At 39.7% G+C, this 18350-nt stretch overlaps 1 protein-coding gene across 1 annotated transcript; it reads left to right on the forward strand.

Moving 5' to 3' along the window:
• Nucleotides 1–2809: 2809 nt before the first annotated feature.
• gnmt (glycine N-methyltransferase) lies at nucleotides 2810–13102 on the forward strand. The gene is made up of 6 exons (XM_012814281.3): nucleotides 2810–3139; nucleotides 6247–6374; nucleotides 6676–6789; nucleotides 8661–8803; nucleotides 10199–10311; nucleotides 10752–13102. Exons 1-6 carry the CDS (start codon nucleotides 2934–2936, stop codon nucleotides 10921–10923), a joined length of 876 nt encoding a protein of 291 aa, XP_012669735.1. The 5' UTR covers nucleotides 2810–2933; the 3' UTR covers nucleotides 10924–13102.
• The last annotated feature ends 5248 nt before the right edge of the window (nucleotides 13103–18350 follow it).

Raw genomic sequence — 18350 nt, forward strand, 5'->3', positions numbered from 1 at the left:
TAATTGTTTGTATGCGTCATCCACGACCCACTAAGGGGGAACATAAGATACATAAATAACTGAAATACCTCTTTAGACCTGGACTACAGTATGACATCATGGACCTCAACGAACTCAGACGCAGTAAATCCATATTTAATATAGTCCGGGTTGTACTTGCTTTGTTTACATTTGGCTGCCTTTGAAATAGAAGTGGAAATGGAAATTTGAAATCTACTTATTTCTTTTGAAAAACGGATGCATTTTCTCACGCTAACAGACCATGGCTTCGTTCGATAAGATAGGCCTGGCATAGCAAGCAGGGTTAGTGTATGTGTGTGTAACATTACGAAAAGAGAGTAGGACCGTGTCCAATAACAGCTGTTCATGGAAATGAGTCAAGTTACTGTGATGGGGTGGCTAAGAAAATGGCTGTAGAAAGTTACAGCAATAATGCTTCGACATACGACAATCGAAAATGTGATTGGACACTAGAGATCGCTGTCACTGCTGGCTAAATATCGTAATGAGCTTTTTGTGAAGTAGGCTACACTTACAGCCCCATTATCCGAGAATTGGTGATTTTTGTTGCTGAGCTCCCCCTAAAGTTGCGGAGGGTAGCTCACTTTTACACCACTGTAGTAAATACAAATCATGCTTCGAGACCCCCTAATGGACAGAGGTACACGTGTATTTGTTGACAAAGGATATGAAACCGTTAAAGACAATGGTAGAAGCGACTGACAAGGTAGAGTAATATCACAATATTTTACACAAATATAATTCTTAGTTTAGACTATATTATTAGTTGTTGTGACATCAGAGATGATCGCTTACATAACCAAAATAATAAATACTACAGGAGAACCTGAATTCTCACATAAGCCATTTGAATTATAATGAGTCAGGTCTCATCTATTGCTCTTGCATACCCAGGGGTATGGGTTATAGAGTAAGTTGATACAAAATAATGCCAGCACTCAGTTCATGTCTGATACGTCAGGAAAACACCAATATTCGGTTCCATCAAGTGGGTCTGAGGGACTGTACCAATACTCTCACAACTCACACACATAATGGACATGGACTAACAACTCTACCTGTCTAAACTGAAGTATACATGTTCTCAATCATTTATTTTTCATTCAGCTCCAATTTATTTATTTTTATCTGAAAAGAACACAGAGGTCCAAACCTCAGCGTAAGACAACCTTTGTAAGACAAAACATAATCCTACATGTTACAGAAATGAAAGCAACACAGAACATAAGCTGCTGAATCATTTCGTGTACGCAGTTCTTGATCTCTGAAAACAGTCACACAAGGTGTGTACTTTAGGTGTGGTGTATTTATAGGCATGTGGGAGGGGCCATTTGAAGGGCTTTTGATTTGATCATACGTGGCAGCCTTGAAACATAATAACACAACTACTTGCCTTTGTTCGTACATGACTGTGCAAGTCACAGAGAAACGATCAAGCTTTCACTGGTGGCTTCTATGACTTTTAATTACGTTAACTAAACACACACACAAATAGTGACTATATGTCCTAGATCTTAATATAACTTATATTCAGTGCAAAAGTTAGTGAAAACAGGTTAAAGCCATAGTTGGCTAAACCCTAATTTCCTTGTAGCAGTCATGCAAACTGTAAGCCCGTAGAATACTGTGAAAAAATGTCAGTAATGCAGTAAGATGATCAAAGTAAATCCAATAAACATGCAGGATTCTTCATATGATAAAAACATATGTGTATAATAATAGTAATAATAATAATAATAATAATAATAATAAAAGATCCTAAGCACAAACATGGGTGGCTCAGCCCAGTACTCCCACACAATAGCTTTAGTTCATGCATGACAGACTTTGCTCGTTGCCCGTCAATGAAATTCAGGCCCACTCACTTGTCAACATAATTCTGCCTATCAACCAACAATGATTGAAGAGCTTCAACAACGGGAGGGATTGCATCATGTGATGGTCCATAACCAATAGTTGTTGATTTTATAATGAACTATGATGAAATGACAGTTAAATAAAAGTTGCAAATGCAAACAGAAGAAGCCCTTTGCCCTATACTTTGATTGTAATGAGTCACTGAAACACAAAATCAGAACAGGAGCTGAGGACAACTTATCCATTAAACCTTGTGGCCTTGTAAGTGGTTCTGCTTTGGCCTGGATGGCACTGGTTCCGCCCGATTCAACCTGCACTCCCTCACCTCTCTATTAGAGTGGCGGGTCCTTCCTCACAGCCATCCACCAATCAGAGGAAGAGGTGGTGTCAGCCTTGAGCCAAGACAGGACGGAGAGAAAGCCGCAAGACAAATTTGACCCATATGTGGAGTGTGCATAGGAAAAGTTCAAAAGTGCACTCAACAGTAGAAATAAACGCTGTCTGAGAATAACAGTCTTACTAAAATATTATTTATAAATGTGTTGTTTAAACTAATGTTGTCAAAATGGCAACCCTCTAGACTTTGCAAAGTCTATTTGCCAGAAGTTTTGATGAGTGTGGATGCCCACTCAGTATTTATTCCTTAAAAAAAATGGCTTATTAAGTGTTAATAGCATTGAAGAGGAAGAAACATGTAGACACAAAGCTAGACTATTTATTGGCCACCTTTCACAATGCTCAGTTGAAATGCTTTTCCACGTTGTATTGAAAAACAGGTGGAGGGTGGACCAACTGTATGTCGAGGTTCCTAGCGGCCAAGGCGATAAACGTCAGCTTACTTGATGACCAATGAAGCCATAGGCGTGAGTTCGATCTAACCTTTGATTGGTGTAAAGTTTTTGTCCGGAAAGCCTGATAACCATCTTTGGCATTGCAAAGGTATATATTGTAACACGGGGTTGGAACGTGAGGAGAGAGTGCTTCAGCTACAGAATTGAAGTAGAAAATTTAGACACAATTCTCAGTCTAGCATCTGTTTTCCACGTGATAACAGAATGGTCGACAGTGTTTATCGTACGCGTTCACTCGGGGTGGCTGCAGTCGGTCTTCCAGACCAGTACGCCGATGGAAAAGCTGCGAAAGTGTGGCAGCTCTATATTGGGGATACGAGAAGGAGAACGGAAGAGTACAGAAGTTGGGTCCTGTCTTTGCTGAAAAAGCATGGCTGTCAAAAGGTCCTGGATGTTGCTTGTGGCACGGGGTATGGCATCAATTCATTGACACGTTTGTAACCCGAACCATATGTTAAAGATACAACCTATCCTACCTTACGTAGAGCTAGGTTTTAAGTAACGCTTTGCTAGGTTTTACCTGTCGTGTTGAACGACTGCAAGTCGTTTTATTCATCAAACGAATGGCAAACCACAGGAATCTAAACCTTTATCACTAATTAACGTTTTAACATATGAATATGTTGTAACGTTCCTTCTGTGACCCAACTACAGCATTATTTTTGTGATAGTTGTCCACGATTCAAACCCAGCTAATTTTAGCCTGTTAGCTAACGTTAACGCCATTATTTACTAATTGCTGTGCATTTACTGTCTCCTGAAGCAGGTTAGCGAAAACTAACTTAACGTGAACGGAAACTTGTGACGTCCTCATTATCTTTAAGTAGCTAGCGATAATGTTTTTTGTTACGGCTATATGGCATTAACTCTATTAACTGAACGCTGTTGTAACATTATGTCGTTAACGTTTTAGTTAACGTTATAACGAATATAGTAAAATGATGGATACCTGGATTTAACGGCCACGCAAGGCTACCGGCAACATTCATCTTCGCTTCACAGCAGTTCGTGAAAACGGGAACACTCAGATTCCCTAAAAGTGACCGTACATGATGGTAAGTGACGCATATGCACCCGCTTGGTAAACGTTCCGTTCTTTCACTTGATGTATAATAATGATGGGCTTTGCTTGGTGGCCTGGCATTAGCTGTGAGCTTTCGGCTCACCATCATTTGTTTGAAAGATGGATTAAAATATAGGGAAGGAATAGAATACATAGGGGCTCAGCAGACTTAGTGCAGTCGGCGCGATTGAGTTTTCCCTCAACGAGCTTGCTTGTTCCAGCCTAGTGTAACGTTAACCAGACAAAAAAAATCACTTCAAAAGCTGGGTGCTAGTCGGGTCGGGCAGAGCAGGCTATGGGCCTATTTGTTCGGCATTCTTTGGTCGCATTGATTTCAGAGACGTAAACATTCCGACCGACCTCTGGACATGTAAACGCAGCCATCATGTGTGGCTCTAAATCAGTGTTTCCCAACCGGTCTGGTCTGGCCTTGGGACCCACAATTTCAAAACAAGAAGTTGTGACTCAAAATGTACAGTTGAAACTATAAAATAAACATACAAATATAAACATAAACATAGGGCCTACTTTTATCCTACATTCATAGCACATTAGCCTAAGTCTGACATAACATTGTTCAAGTTATCTGGAGACATTTTGTGTCACCTTTACAACTTCACTTTATATTCTTCATCAAATTTGCTCGTTATACAAACATGTTGATTTCATTACCACCCGCAAAACTGCATATAACAGCAAATCAGTCACATGCTAACTGCAAATTAAAAGAAAATACATCACCTAGCAATATGACTACAGTAGTTGGCTAAACGCTAACAGAATTATGAATTCTAGCACATAGATTCATCTAGCTCACCCTGTAGACAGCTAGTAGGCCAAAGCAGCAGGTATACTTGACGGATTGGTCATTGTGGCAAAAACCTTTTATGCTCGTGCTTGGTGCATGTTTGACTCACTGCAGTGTTCTAAACGACAGTTGGTCGCTGCTGAGGAAAATACCATCTACACTGCTGGAAAGTAATGTGCTGAATTGGAGCACAGTTAAATATACATGACCGTTAACTGTATCACCGGTATTCATTTGTGGATTAACCGCTGGAAGCAACAATAAGAAGAGTTAATGTGGAAATAGAGAACAGTGAAATAGCCTTGGCTATATGATGACGGTTAAACTGGATCACCTGTGTTCATGTGTGGATTAATGAACCGGAGGTGTGTGGTTTGTGTTTTATTGCTAGTCATCTGCAAAACTAGCCTGTTCCTTAACTGTAGGTCATCATGACTTGTTATGGTAAAAAAAAAAGATGATCTCAACTGCATTGTGGAACAGTGGGTTTTATTTTGTTTTTGTTTTTTTTACTACATGCAAAGTTGTGACCCTTAAGTCCATAGGTCCATCAGGCAAGACCCGTTACATTAGTAAAGCACACGTGTTTGTATAATTGTTGCAGTAATCTCCCTCCTGGAGTTCTTTGCCATCTGTAATCCCTCCGGCATTGAAGGGTCTAAGAGATGCCCTTACAGAAAGAGCTGGGACCTGTGTGACTCTTGAGGCATGAGAACCATAAAGACTCAGCCATTCCCCATTCTAAATAATAGTTACTGTTCATCTATTTTCTCCAAAAGTTATTAAAGTTCTGAAGGAACACAGACATCCCGCGACCCACTTTTGCGTGTCCACTCTACTCTAAAGAAAGTAGAGTAGGTTTTGCAGACGGAGAGGTCGATAATACCTTGGTTTGTTGATAATGGTAATATAATTCGTGTGGGCAATTGATGGTTGTGTAGTGTTGGCTAGCAGATTTACTAGCCAGATAACGGCTAGCACCAAGCTCCAAGCCTTACCGGTCAATATTGGGCTGTGAAAATAAAGAATATTTTTCAGCATTCCGTCCCAAAATAATGGAGTTTTTCCGTTGTCCCAGCCCAGGCCTTCCCACCAACCCTGTACCACTGCCATCTTACCCCTTACATTTAGACAAGGGTGCACATAGTGAACCCTGAAATCAACAGGGAGCCCCTTGCTTTAAAATATCAACAAGGATTGGATGAATGACTTCCAACATTAACTTAGTGACAAACTACAGGTTTGAAAATGAGTGGGCGTGTTATGAAGCAGACATGCTTACCCTTTGCTAATAATAACCTCACGGGCTGCTGTTGGACAGCTATATGGTGCAGCTGTTCAGTGTATGCCTGCTTCAGAAAATGTTGAATCAGCACAGATGACCGTCCCACCCATCCTCAGTTAAGAAAGAATCCACTTGAACGAGTTAACTGCTTTTCAAGCTTACTGTTGTTATTGAGTATGCTTCAGGACATTAGAGATTGCAACTTGTATAACAGTAAGGTTTGTACAATCTCACATGACACTCCCATTTTTTTCCATGCAAATGTTCCCTGGAACTACCAAGGTCTTTTCCCAGCAGTTTATTTCTTTGACAATTTTTCTAGTGAAGTATTAGCTTGTCTTTCTGCTTGTTCTGTCTACAGAGTGGACTCCATCATGCTGGTGGAGGAGGAATATAAGGTGGTGAGTGTGGACGCCAGTGACAAAATGCTGAAATATGCCCTGAAAGAGAGGTGGGAGAGAAGAAAGGAGAAAGCTTTTGACCAGTGGGGTAAGGCATTTCTACACACATATAAACAATGGAAGTGGCAGTATTAGCTCTGGGTTTGGTGTGAAACACTTTCAGTGGTACAGTAGGTAGAGAAGTCGTTTAGTAATCAGAAGGTTGCTAGTTCGATTCCCTGTCGAAGCGTCCTTGAGCAAAACACTGAACCCCTAATTGCTCCTGATGTGCAGTGTGCCATCAGTGTAAATGTAAAATGTGTATACATTGTAAGTCGCACATATGTAAGTCGCTTTGGATAAAAGCGTCTGCTAAATGACTAAATGTCATGTTATTGATCTTGTCACAGTGATTGAGGAGGCCAACTGGCTCACTTTGAAGGAGGATGTGCAGAAGCCAGGCGATGGGTTCGATGCCGTCATCTGCTTGGGCAACTCTTTTGCTCATTTGCCAGATTTTAAAGGTAACTATGAGAGGGTGGAGGATTCAGAGATAGAAGTCCAAACGTCCATACATAGTTTACATGCACAGGTTTTTGATGGATGCAGATGGGTACTCAAAAGGGGATTTCAAGCTAAAATATGTTGGTGTTTTTTAATACATTTTGAATGTATGTTTTTGTTGGTAGCTAAATGACACAACATTCCCACTGGTAGCTAAATGACACACAACATTCCCACTGGTAGCTAAATGACACACAACATTCCCACTGGTAGCTAAATGACACACAACATTCCCACTAGTAGCTAAATGACACACAACATTCCCACTAGTAGCTAAATGACACACAACATTCCCACTAGTAGCTAAATGACACAACATTCCCACTAGTAGCTAAATGACACACATCATTCCCACTAGTAGCTAAATGACACAACATTCCCACTAGTAGCTAAATGACACAACATTCCCACTAGTAGCTAAATGACACACAACATTCCCACTAGTAGCTAAATGACACAACATTCCCACTAGTAGCTAAATGACACAACATTCCCACTAGTAGCTAAATGAACACACAACATTCCCACTAGTAGCTAAATGACACAACATTCCCACTAGTAGCTAAATGACACAACATTCCCACTAGTAGCTAAATGACACAACATTCCCACTAGTAGCTAAATGACACAACATTCCCACTAGTAGCTAAATGACACACAACATTCCCACTGGTAGCTAAATGACACACAACATTCCCACTGGTAGCTAAATGACACACAACATTCCCACTAGTAGCTAAATGAACACACAACATTCCCACTAGTAGCTAAATGACACAACATTCCCACTAGTAGCTAAATGACACAACATTCCCACTAGTAGCTAAATGACACAACATTCCCACTAGTAGCTAAATGACACAACATTCCCACTAGTAGCTAAATGAACACACAACATTCCCACTAGTAGCTAAATGACACACAACATTCCCACTGGTAGCTAAATGACACACAACATTCCCACTGGTAGCTAAATGACACACAACATTCCCACTAGTAGCTAAATGACACACAACATTCCCACTAGTAGCTAAATGACACACAACATTCCCACTAGTAGCTAAATGACACAACATTCCCACTAGTAGCTAAATGACACACATCATTCCCACTAGTAGCTAAATGACACAACATTCCCACTAGTAGCTAAATGACACAACATTCCCACTAGTAGCTAAATGACACACAACATTCCCACTAGTAGCTAAATGACACAACATTCCACATTCCCACTAGTAGCTAAATGAACACACAACATTCCCACTAGTAGCTAAATGACACAACATTCCCACTAGTAGCTAAATGACACAACATTCCCACTAGTAGCTAAATGACACAACATTCCCACTAGTAGCTAAATGACACAACATTCCCACTAGTAGCTAAATGAACACACAACATTCCCACTAGTAGCTAAATGACACAACATTCCCACTAGTAGCTAAATGACACAACATTCCCACTAGTAGCTAAATGACACAACATTCCCACTAGTAGCTAAATGAACACACAACATTCCCACTAGTAGCTAAATGACACAACATTCCCACTAGTAGCTAAATGACACAACATTCCCACTAGTAGCTAAAGTAACTAGTCCATGGTGACATTTACTCCCCAAGTTGCTGTTTTCCCAAACTACCTCGATGTTAATTATTTCTTTGTTATGTGGAAATGATGAATAGCGTCAATGTTTTCTTTGTCCCTATTTACTATGAGATGAACTAAAACTATTAGTGCAGGTGCTGCATGAATGTATGCACATATTGTGGTGACTCAAATTGAATGTGTATTGTATTTGCATGTGAGGCTGTAACTTGTTTACTTGTAGGGGATCAGAGCGATCAAAAGCTGGCCCTTCACAACATCGCCAGTATGGTGAAGCCGGGGGGCATCTTGATCATTGACCACCGGAACTATGACTACATTCTAGAGACTGGCAAGGCACCTCAGGGAAAGAATATATACTATCAGGTATGGAATTACTATTGGCATGTTCTCCAGATACACTTACCATAATCCATATTTAATCAGCTTCTAAGACTTAGTTGGTTCACAAGTAAGAGGTGGCAGAATATCTTTATCAAGTATTACTCCACTAGAAGTAGAAGTATCACAAAACATTATTTAAAGTAATACTATGCAACAATTTGGCTTTATGGTATGGTTTTATAGGCAACTAGTTTTGGTACCATCCTCATATTAATTTTGATAGCATATGGTCATATGCAGGACAGATAAACACCTGTGTCTTTCCCACCAGCCATCCAGGATATGCACAGTGTAGTTCTGTGTTTCCTGGCTGGAACACCTTGCAAAAATGGAAGAAAAGCTTTCACAGCATGACATTGCCAGCTATACTGACAAAAGATACCAGTTAGTGTCAACAAGTAGTGTCAGTGTCAACTGGGCTGTTGGTGGTGTTGGCAAGGTTTTCCGCATGCCTTTTAGGTAGTTAGCTTGCTAGTTCTGGAACAGAACTCCTTATTGCTGCTTTAAGTACATTTGTGCTTAATCCCTCAATTTCAGTAAAGTACAAAAGAACAACTGCTCCACTAAAACCATGAACCTCCTCCAGCCCAAACACACTCCACATATTGTCCATGATCAAGAACCCAAATTAGACATGAGACAGAGTAATGGTGTGTTACTCTGTCTCCGTCTCTCCCTGGATACCTTATTAGACACTTACAAGTAGAATGCCAGTTGCCAAAACGATAGAAGACATTTCTCAAATTATTTATTTTTAATGACTTTATTGTCGGTTTAATGGGAAAGTTTCACTGAGAAAAATAGTCCTACTTTTTAAAGTTGCAGGTGTTGCGTAGCAGCGTATTGACTTCAAATTACAAAGAATTTCTGTTATGATAAGTGACCAGACTGCAGAATCTTACTTGCGGAATGCTATGAATAAGAACTACAAAACCCGTTGCCAATGGCAGCAGTCTTTAATCATTTTCCGCAGTCATTATGTAAGGGATAATGTATAGTCCGCCAGTCAGTATAGGAAAATAAATCCCGACGGGATGAACAGGACCCCGACACGCAGTGGACATCCATCATATGACAACACCTGCAAGGGTGCAACACCTGAAATTTGAAAGTTCTATTTGCGTGAAGAACTATTTTCTTAGCGGAAATCATTAAAAAAGGGGTATTTTGAAGGAATGTCTTCTATTGTTTTGGCAAGTAACCGTATAATAAGCGGGATAATGTATAGTCCGGCGATCATTTTAGAAAATATAAATCCCTTCAGGATGAAACAAGACAATATTTAAAGAATATTTCCCAGCATTCAATTCCAAAATAATGGAGTTCAGCTGTGAGTGAAGCGATTTTCTTTGATTTCAACGGAGTGATGTCTTTCAGAGTGACCTGAAGCAGGACATCGCCACCTCTGTGCTGTGGGTGGACAACAAACCCCACATGATCACCCTGGATTACACTCTGTCGCTCCGGGACGGAGAGGATGAGGAGACAAGGTACTGCCATACCAACCAAAGGCTTTGGATTTATTAGAATGCATAGTGATGATGCATAGCCATCAATTCTAAATAGGATACGGTCATTATAATGTCTACCAAGTCAATCCAGTTTGATAATAGACATTGTAATCATTTGGTAGGATTTAAAGCTGTGCTTTGCATTTTTTTCTTTTTTCTGATGGATGGGGGAGGGTTCTTTTTTCACATTCAAGTTTGTAATACATAATTATGCTGCCCAATGTATGCTATTTATTGGTTTCAAACAAAGTCGTGATTATGACACAGTTGCAAAGTGCAGCTGGAGGACCTGTTCCCCTGCCACCTAACATGTTTGTGAAATTGAATTATCCTGACATTGTTTGTTTATTTTGGGAGCAGCGGTTGTGGGTTTCTTTTTTAAATTATTATTTGTTTGTCTATTTTTTTTCCGTTTCTAGTAAGTTCCGTCTGTCCTACTACCCTCACCGTGTGGAAAGCTTCAAGGAACTACTCAAGGGTGCCTTTGCTGGAAAGTGTGAGCATACTGTCTACGGTGACTTCAAAGCCTACACACCTAACCAGGCCCAAACACCATGCTATTTTGTTCATGTGCTCAAGAGGACAACCTAGAACCAATCAAAAAATCTGTGGGGAAGTGAGCCATTGAGCCTTCCAGTCTCCTTCCATCATGCAGTCTTCTAGACCCACATCTCCTCCCCACTTGCGTTCTACAGTACCATGCAAAGGTTTTAGGCATTTGAGAACAAAATAGTGTAATGTGAGGGTGCTTTCAAAACTACCTGAATTACATGCGATAGTGACACAACGACATGAATATTGTTTACTTATCAAATTACAACATACAATGTGTAGTAAAACAAACAAAATCAAATCAATATATAGTGCAACCTTCTTTTGTCTTCAAAACAGCATCAAATTGCCTATAGTTACACTTGTAGGTTTTTTTAATTTTTTTTAATTAAGGTACTTGGCAAGTAGGTTGTTTCAAGCATTTGGGAGAACCTTCCACAGCTCTTCAGTGGATTTATACGGTCTTGATTCTTTCTGTCTCTTCATGGATTCCCAAGTTACACTGGTGTCTGTCAGTGCTGAGCTGATAGCCTTAGGCTTTCAAAACGCAATGGGGTCTGTTACTGTTACTTTCTTTCTTTAATGGCATATAAATGTCTCACTGGAATACTTCACTATTTTCAAAAAGAGTGTTTGAAAATGATCAAATATGATATTTTCTATTAACACATGCTAATAAGGATAGAAAATAATAACAAGAAAATAATCTTGTGAAACAATTTAAATGCCTAAAACTGTTGTGCAGTACTGTAGTTGTGAATCAAAGATGATTTTTTTCAATTATGGCTCTTCCTAAAACTCCAAAACAAACAAAACCAAAACAGTCTTAATCATGGCTTTTGAGTTTACCAGTGTGCCCTGTGATTTTATAAGGCTCGTTGTCTTGTTTGTAGATTTAAGTGCCTCGCTTCATGTTGAACGTTCAGCTTCTTCCACACAGTTCACAATAATTCTCTGTTGTGCCTTTGCTTTTACTGTGTCCTACTGTCTTTAATGTGAACTACTCCGGAGCGAGTGTGTGTTTTAAAGTGTGTGTTCTTTTACTGTGTCCTACTGTCTTTAATGGGAACTACTCCGGAGCGAGTGTGTGTTTCAGAGTCTTCTTTCAAATTTGACCCTGCATTATTAAAAGTGTCCCTCTGTCATTATTATTATTATTATTATTATAGTAATATTGTAGGACTTGAGGCTTGATTAAGTCTTTTTGTGTATTTTAGGGATGCAGAATGAGTTGCTAAAATGGCATCTGAGTATAATTACACTCAAGTTTGGAACATTTCATAATGAAGGGTCGCTGTAATGAACTAGCTGACCTGGTACCTCTCTCTTGGCATTTTGTTTTTTTAGATTGATGGCTAAAACAAATTGCCAAAGTTTCATATTCATTGAATGTAATTAGGTTGCTGCCCAGCTCGATCTCTGAGTCTATGTTGAACCAACAGTCGGATCCAGTATGTCATTTTGACATCATTTGTGGTTGTATAGGTGCAATATACTACTTAGTTACACTTTTCAGTCTGTGTTAGGTCAAATCATTATTTCACCAAATTGTGTATATTGTATAAAATGAAGTATTTGCCGTACTCCAGAGTTGATCTGTTTTCAGAAATGGTTTTCCATTCCACTGTATAACGGTACAAAAGATCTGAAGATTAAGCAAAAGCATCCATTACACTAACAATTCAGGTACTATACCTCTTACTGTCTTACTGTGAGACCAGTTGTGGTTTTGGGCACAATTCACATCACATTTCCCATTACTTTTATAGTTTAGCTTTTTATGGACATGCTAAGCCAATACATACAAAAGTTGAAGCATGCTAACAACAAAAGACAGGTCAGAAATGTAAAACCTATTTCAACAGAGGGCTATAAGGAGTTATGAGCCTGATGGAACCCTCGGTGGATCGAGCGCACACACACACACACAATGTGTCTGAATTTAATTGTATTTGTTTGAAAACTTAAAACAGAGCTAATTGGGAAGAAATTGCAGCTTTGAGAGTAGTAGTTATATGTCGTTTTCTTGTTAGTGTTTTTTAGTAGAATCTTGTATGCTTCTATGAATTTCAAATGTCTTGTTTCAGAGCCTTATAGAAGACAACATAATGCTGACTTTGATGAATCATGTCATTTGAATACAGAATGGTGTAAGCCGTTTGAGTGTTTGTCGTCTCTGCAATGCAGCCATTATTAAAATTGACAGTTTTATTTCAAAGTTTGAAGTCTTTCATTCAGGGTATTTTGTGTGTAAACAACAAAGCGCACATAACCTGTTGTCTACTACTGAAGTAAAGCTGTGTTAGCCCCTCGTGGGCCTTTTGCTTGACACTTATTATGAATAAGAGGCTCGCTGGATTGAATTGCCTGGAAATCACGTTGCAAGTCCAGTTGAACCAATTCTATTTGGCAGCCTGAAAAGTGGCATCAGAGACCCCCTAGACCCCAGCTGACTGGAGGAGACCCCAGCCTTGCTCTGACGCAGACTATGGAGCAGAGCACTTTCAGTTTGGATTTGGATTTCAATTTTAGGTAGTTTCACGAGGACCAAAGTAGGTTTATTTTGAGGGATTTACTTTTGTTTTTGTTTTGAGGAATTGTTTAGTTTTTATTTAGGGTTTTAGTTTTCAAGATATTATTAGGAAAGCCTTGATGTATAGAAGCTGAAAAAGGTAGGATGAAAGAATGTATGACATCAAATATGATTTAATTCATTCATTCTATGTCCTTTTTATTAGGCCAGTTTCTCTGAATAGATCAAAGTGGTAAACCAACCACAATGCAAATCGAGGCGGAAATAAAAAAAGAAACAGATTTGACCTGCAACTCTATTGCGTTTTAGTTTGGTTATTATTCCTTGTAGTTTTTTATTTCGTGTTTGTGTTTTTAATTTTTATTTCAGTTGATAAAATTATATTTTCACTGCTAGATTTAGTTGTAGTAGTTTTCATAGTCAAGTATTTTTACACAGTTGCAGAGTTTTATTCCTTCATGATGTCAGAGCCAGGCACTAGTGGTGTTCAGCCTTCGTCTAAATCAAACTGACCTGGAACCAGTCCCACAGAGCCAGGCACTAGTGGTGTTCAGCCTTCGTCTAAATCAAACTGACCTGGAACCAGGCAACCTTTAGCCATACTGGCCCACCACCAAAACCTGAAACGTGCATAACATACATCAAATCATTAAACGCTGTGCATAACATCAAAATAATGAATAAACGCTGTGCATAACGTAAATAAAATGAATAAATGTTGCGCATGGTCTTGTTTCCCGTATTGAATAGCCTACTTCCCAAACATATGTGTGGACACTTTCCATGTTAGAGGTGTTCTCTTCTGCTCTGCCAGTAGGGTTAGCAGGGATCTTGTGATAACCTTTGTCACTTAGTACATAAACCACACCAAAATGTTTTAGAATATTGATTTAATGCAGCAGTGACTGGAGCTCCTGGACACACCAATCACATTAGAAAACCCAGCAGTCTTATCAAATTCACTCTTAATCATCACAGTTTGCTGTACATCATTGTACAGAAATGGGATGTCTTGAGAAAGGGACTTGATTGCTGCCAACACTGCTGGCATAGTTCTGCAAGGTATGGCATTTGAGCGTTGGGTTTCTCTCCCTAACTGAGGTTTCAAATGATGGCATCATTCCAGAAGGTGATGCCTTGGGAGATGAAAGCAACTGAAGTAGTAGTACATGAGACAGTTCATCTGTGATGGAATCCGGCTCTCTGGCTCCACCTAGTGCTCGCAACGACATTTGCAAAAATCCACTGCACCCGAATCAAAACAATCAATCAGAGCCAGAAGGACTGTCTGACGGAGTGCCAATCACTGCTCATGCACAAGCTGTGGGCACATGCTCTCCCTCACCAAGCTCAATATCTTAAGTGAGCATCTGGAGTTATGGGGAGCGTCACAGCCTGAGGGGATTCAATACCAACACAGAGTTAACCCCTGCTTGATTTCAATTCAATTACATTTTATTACATTTTATTTATATAGCGCCAGAACAATAAAATTGTCTCAAGGTGCTTTACAGAGCCCAGGGCCTGAAACCCCCTTAGAGCAAAAATATAATTGACCTTAAATATCAATGCTTTCATGTCGCCTGATCCAAAAACACGAAGACTAAAACTGAACTTGAGACAGACACTGATGATGGAAGGGGATCTTTCACCATCAAAGAGAAAAACATTACAGTGACAAGCTCAATTCCTTCATTCTTTTGGTTCATTTCATGTACACTGAAAACCAGAAAGAACAGGGAATGTCATGCCCCAAGGTTTCCTACTTCAAGTATACTGATATGCGGTGAGTAACTAAAAAGACTAATGGAGGATATTGACCATATGATTCATACCACAGCAAAAGAGCAATGTGAGAGCGGACATGTGCCACCCTTCATCCAATCATGAAATGGACCATGACAGTCACCTTATTATCATGGATTTCAGGTTGTCTCTGTCACTCAGAGCCGCGGCATTACCTAGTTTTTGCCTTGAGCGTTCAACACTGAGAAAATCATTTCCTTCATTGACGACGGGCCACAGATAAACAATTCTAGCATTGTCACTTACCATCATCAAAATGGAAACCATTCGTCACTTTGTGTAACACGGATGACAGCACGTAACAACACATTCACCTCATTTATAAATAAACCCTTTCAACCTTGATTCCCAAACAAACAAACCCTACTGGTGATGTCCAGCTGGAGCTTCACACTACTATGACATACAAGGCTACACCTTTTAGCCGCAACCACAGTGGGGAAACCCACTGTATTCCATCTGCCTTGTGAAAGGAGATCAAAGAAGCATTTTGTTCATGTACATCTTCACATCTATGGTGAAAATGCTTTTTCATTGCGGTGTAGTTCTTAGTGAACAGGTAGCATCCCATCTGGGAGTCCACCACAGCCCTCCAATGTATGAAGAATTAACATTGGCAGCTGTACTTTTGACAGACAAACGTATTGCATATGCCGTAATAAGACCTGAGCTGAGAAAGGCTTTTCGGAATTACAGTAGTAGAACTCAGCATTTCTACCAAAATGAAATAAACCAACATAAAAGCTGAAAGCAGGCAGGTGCTCGTACATACAACAAAGAACATTTCAGTCAAATATAGTTTACATGTGATCAGACTTACTGAACCAAAACCAAAATAATAACGAAATAGTATTGCTGACTGCAGCTTTCATGAGAATGGCAAAATCTAACCTAATAAGACAAATGATTAAAAACTCACAGCTCAAGGGTCCATCAGTGTTTGAGGAAGGATTATCACCATACGAGTAGGTTCCGTACTCCATTCATCTTGCCCTGAGACAGACCTGACTGACTGAACCCTGATGATGTACCAGGCCCTGATGACAGGCCTGACGTGCTCGGTCCTGAAGACAGACCTGAAGTACCACACATTCCCTCTGGACTTGAAAATAGATCAGCTGCATTAAGTCTTCCTGTGTCACTCGACAAGCTGTAGTAAACATTAGGCATTTGATTTGGTGGGATGTGATGCTTTAAAGACAAGAGCACCAGCCAAACAATAGTTTTTTACAGTGGGAGTGAGGTGTGCAAAGCACAACTCTGTAAGGCTCAAATGCAGTCTTAAGTTTGTGTCCAATAATAAGTGTCTTATTAAGCCAACACTCAAATGGACTGGAACAGCTCAAATATGTAACTTTCTTCCCTTCAGTTTTTTGCCACATCACCATCATACACAGAGGGTATGACCAAAACTCAATCCACTGATCCAAACATGTGCTCTTGTGGGCTGCTTCAGGGGCTCAAGTCTCACGTGTTCAAATCCCTTCAGTCTGCATCAAAACAACTAATCACTGATCAAATGGCGCTACCCCAGTGGCAACTGCCAATCAGGCAAGCGTCCAACAGCAGTGCGCTCTGTTCTCTTCTCAAAGCTAATTTAGCTTAGCATAGCTACTTTTCCTTAGTGTACTGTAGCTGCATTGTCAAAGAAAGGAGCGGGCTCAGGAATTCCTATTCATACATTAACGACTACTGTGTACATATCCAAACAACACAAAATATGAAAGACTGAAGAGGACAGAAAACTTGTAGGCAGGACTGAGGCCATGTCCACACTAAGCTGGATAAATATTTAAAAACACCTTTTTGCTTTTCTAGCCACACTCCACTGCACTAGCTTATTGACTGGTGTGCATGTGCACAGGTAAACACATGCATGTTCCACTCACCGCACACTATACACTCTTACCTGTCGCTTTATGTATCTTAACGTGAATGACGAGCACTGAACGTGGAACTTTCTCATGGCAAACTGGACAAGCCTGTAATTTGTAAAAAAAAAAAAACTGAATACAAGAAAGACATCTAACATGCAAACTGAACATTTTCATTTCACAGAATGCTGTACCAAAAAAAAAAATCCTACCTAAAACTGTCATCTACTTGGGAGTGCAAGCATTTGTAGAGTGGTAGAATGGTAGATGGTAGAAACACTTTAGATACAAATAAAGCAATGCATTATTCACAGTCACCCAAACTAATAGATTGCTGTTGTTGAACTTTCATTGCAAATGTTTCATTTAGCATTATGGATGTTCAAGTGAATTTGTAATAATAACAATGGAACAAAGTCAACATATTTATGAAATTACAACAAAGGCACAATGTAATTCCAAACCTGTGGGGATGTTAGTCAAGTCAAGTCAAGTCAAAGTCAAAGTGTTCATTGCCACATGCACCAAACGGCTTCAGCGCAGCCAAATTCTTGTGACTTGGCAGGCAACATCTACGCAGTAGACGGCATACAAGATAAAAAAATAACATATAACAACCATACAGCTACCATACCAGGCAGTGATGCAGCCTGAGAGGACGCTCTCGATGGTGCATCTATAAAAGTTTTTGAGGGTTTTTGCAGCAACGGTATTGGAAACAACATGCTGTTATACTGCATCAGTCAAGACAATATGTAAGGTATGCCTTCAAAAAGATGTCCACTGGGCTTGCAGATTTTTGACATTTGGCATACAAATTCTACTTGATGCTTTGTAAACATTCAGCCTCCATTCAGTGACTTAACTTTTTGGGTCTTCCTCTTCCAGGATATTAGTGATCTGATTGGGGTGTGGGGAATAGGGTTGGACAGAGGGGAAACCACCATCAATACACATTTATTGAGGAAGCTAACTAATTGCATAGGGGAAAGCAGACTCACTTATTGCATGTGTCATGTGTAAGGGTGTAAGATGTGTTATGTTTGGTGAAACTGTATCAATTCTCAAAAACACTATAGATTTCTAATTAATAGTTTACATGCAAAGATGTGTGGCAGACAGTGGTTCATTTTGTGCTGTGTTTAAAGCCTCCACTACTAAAAAGCTAGAATGTTAAACCTTCAGCCATTTGACTATTCCACTCCACCGTAGTAAACGTCTTCGAACTTTTTGAAACTTTCCAGATTTTATGC

This window comes from Clupea harengus, chromosome 14, assembly GCF_900700415.2.
Source record: "Clupea harengus chromosome 14, Ch_v2.0.2, whole genome shotgun sequence".
Lineage (NCBI taxonomy): Eukaryota > Metazoa > Chordata > Actinopteri > Clupeiformes > Clupeidae > Clupea > Clupea harengus.

What these genes read in the sequence shown, in the direction of transcription:
- gnmt (XM_012814281.3), top strand. Translation starts at nt 2,934, where the DNA reads ATGGTCGACAGTGTTTATCGTACGCGTTCACTCGGGGTGGCTGCAGTC. An exon ending in GATGTTGCTTGTGGCACGGG is followed by an intron (nt 3,140 to 6,246) that starts GTATGGCATCAA and finishes TTCTGTCTACAG; the next exon opens with AGTGGACTCCATCATGCTGG. An exon ending in GGAGAGGATGAGGAGACAAG is followed by an intron (nt 10,312 to 10,751) that starts GTACTGCCATAC and finishes TTCCGTTTCTAG; the next exon opens with TAAGTTCCGTCTGTCCTACT.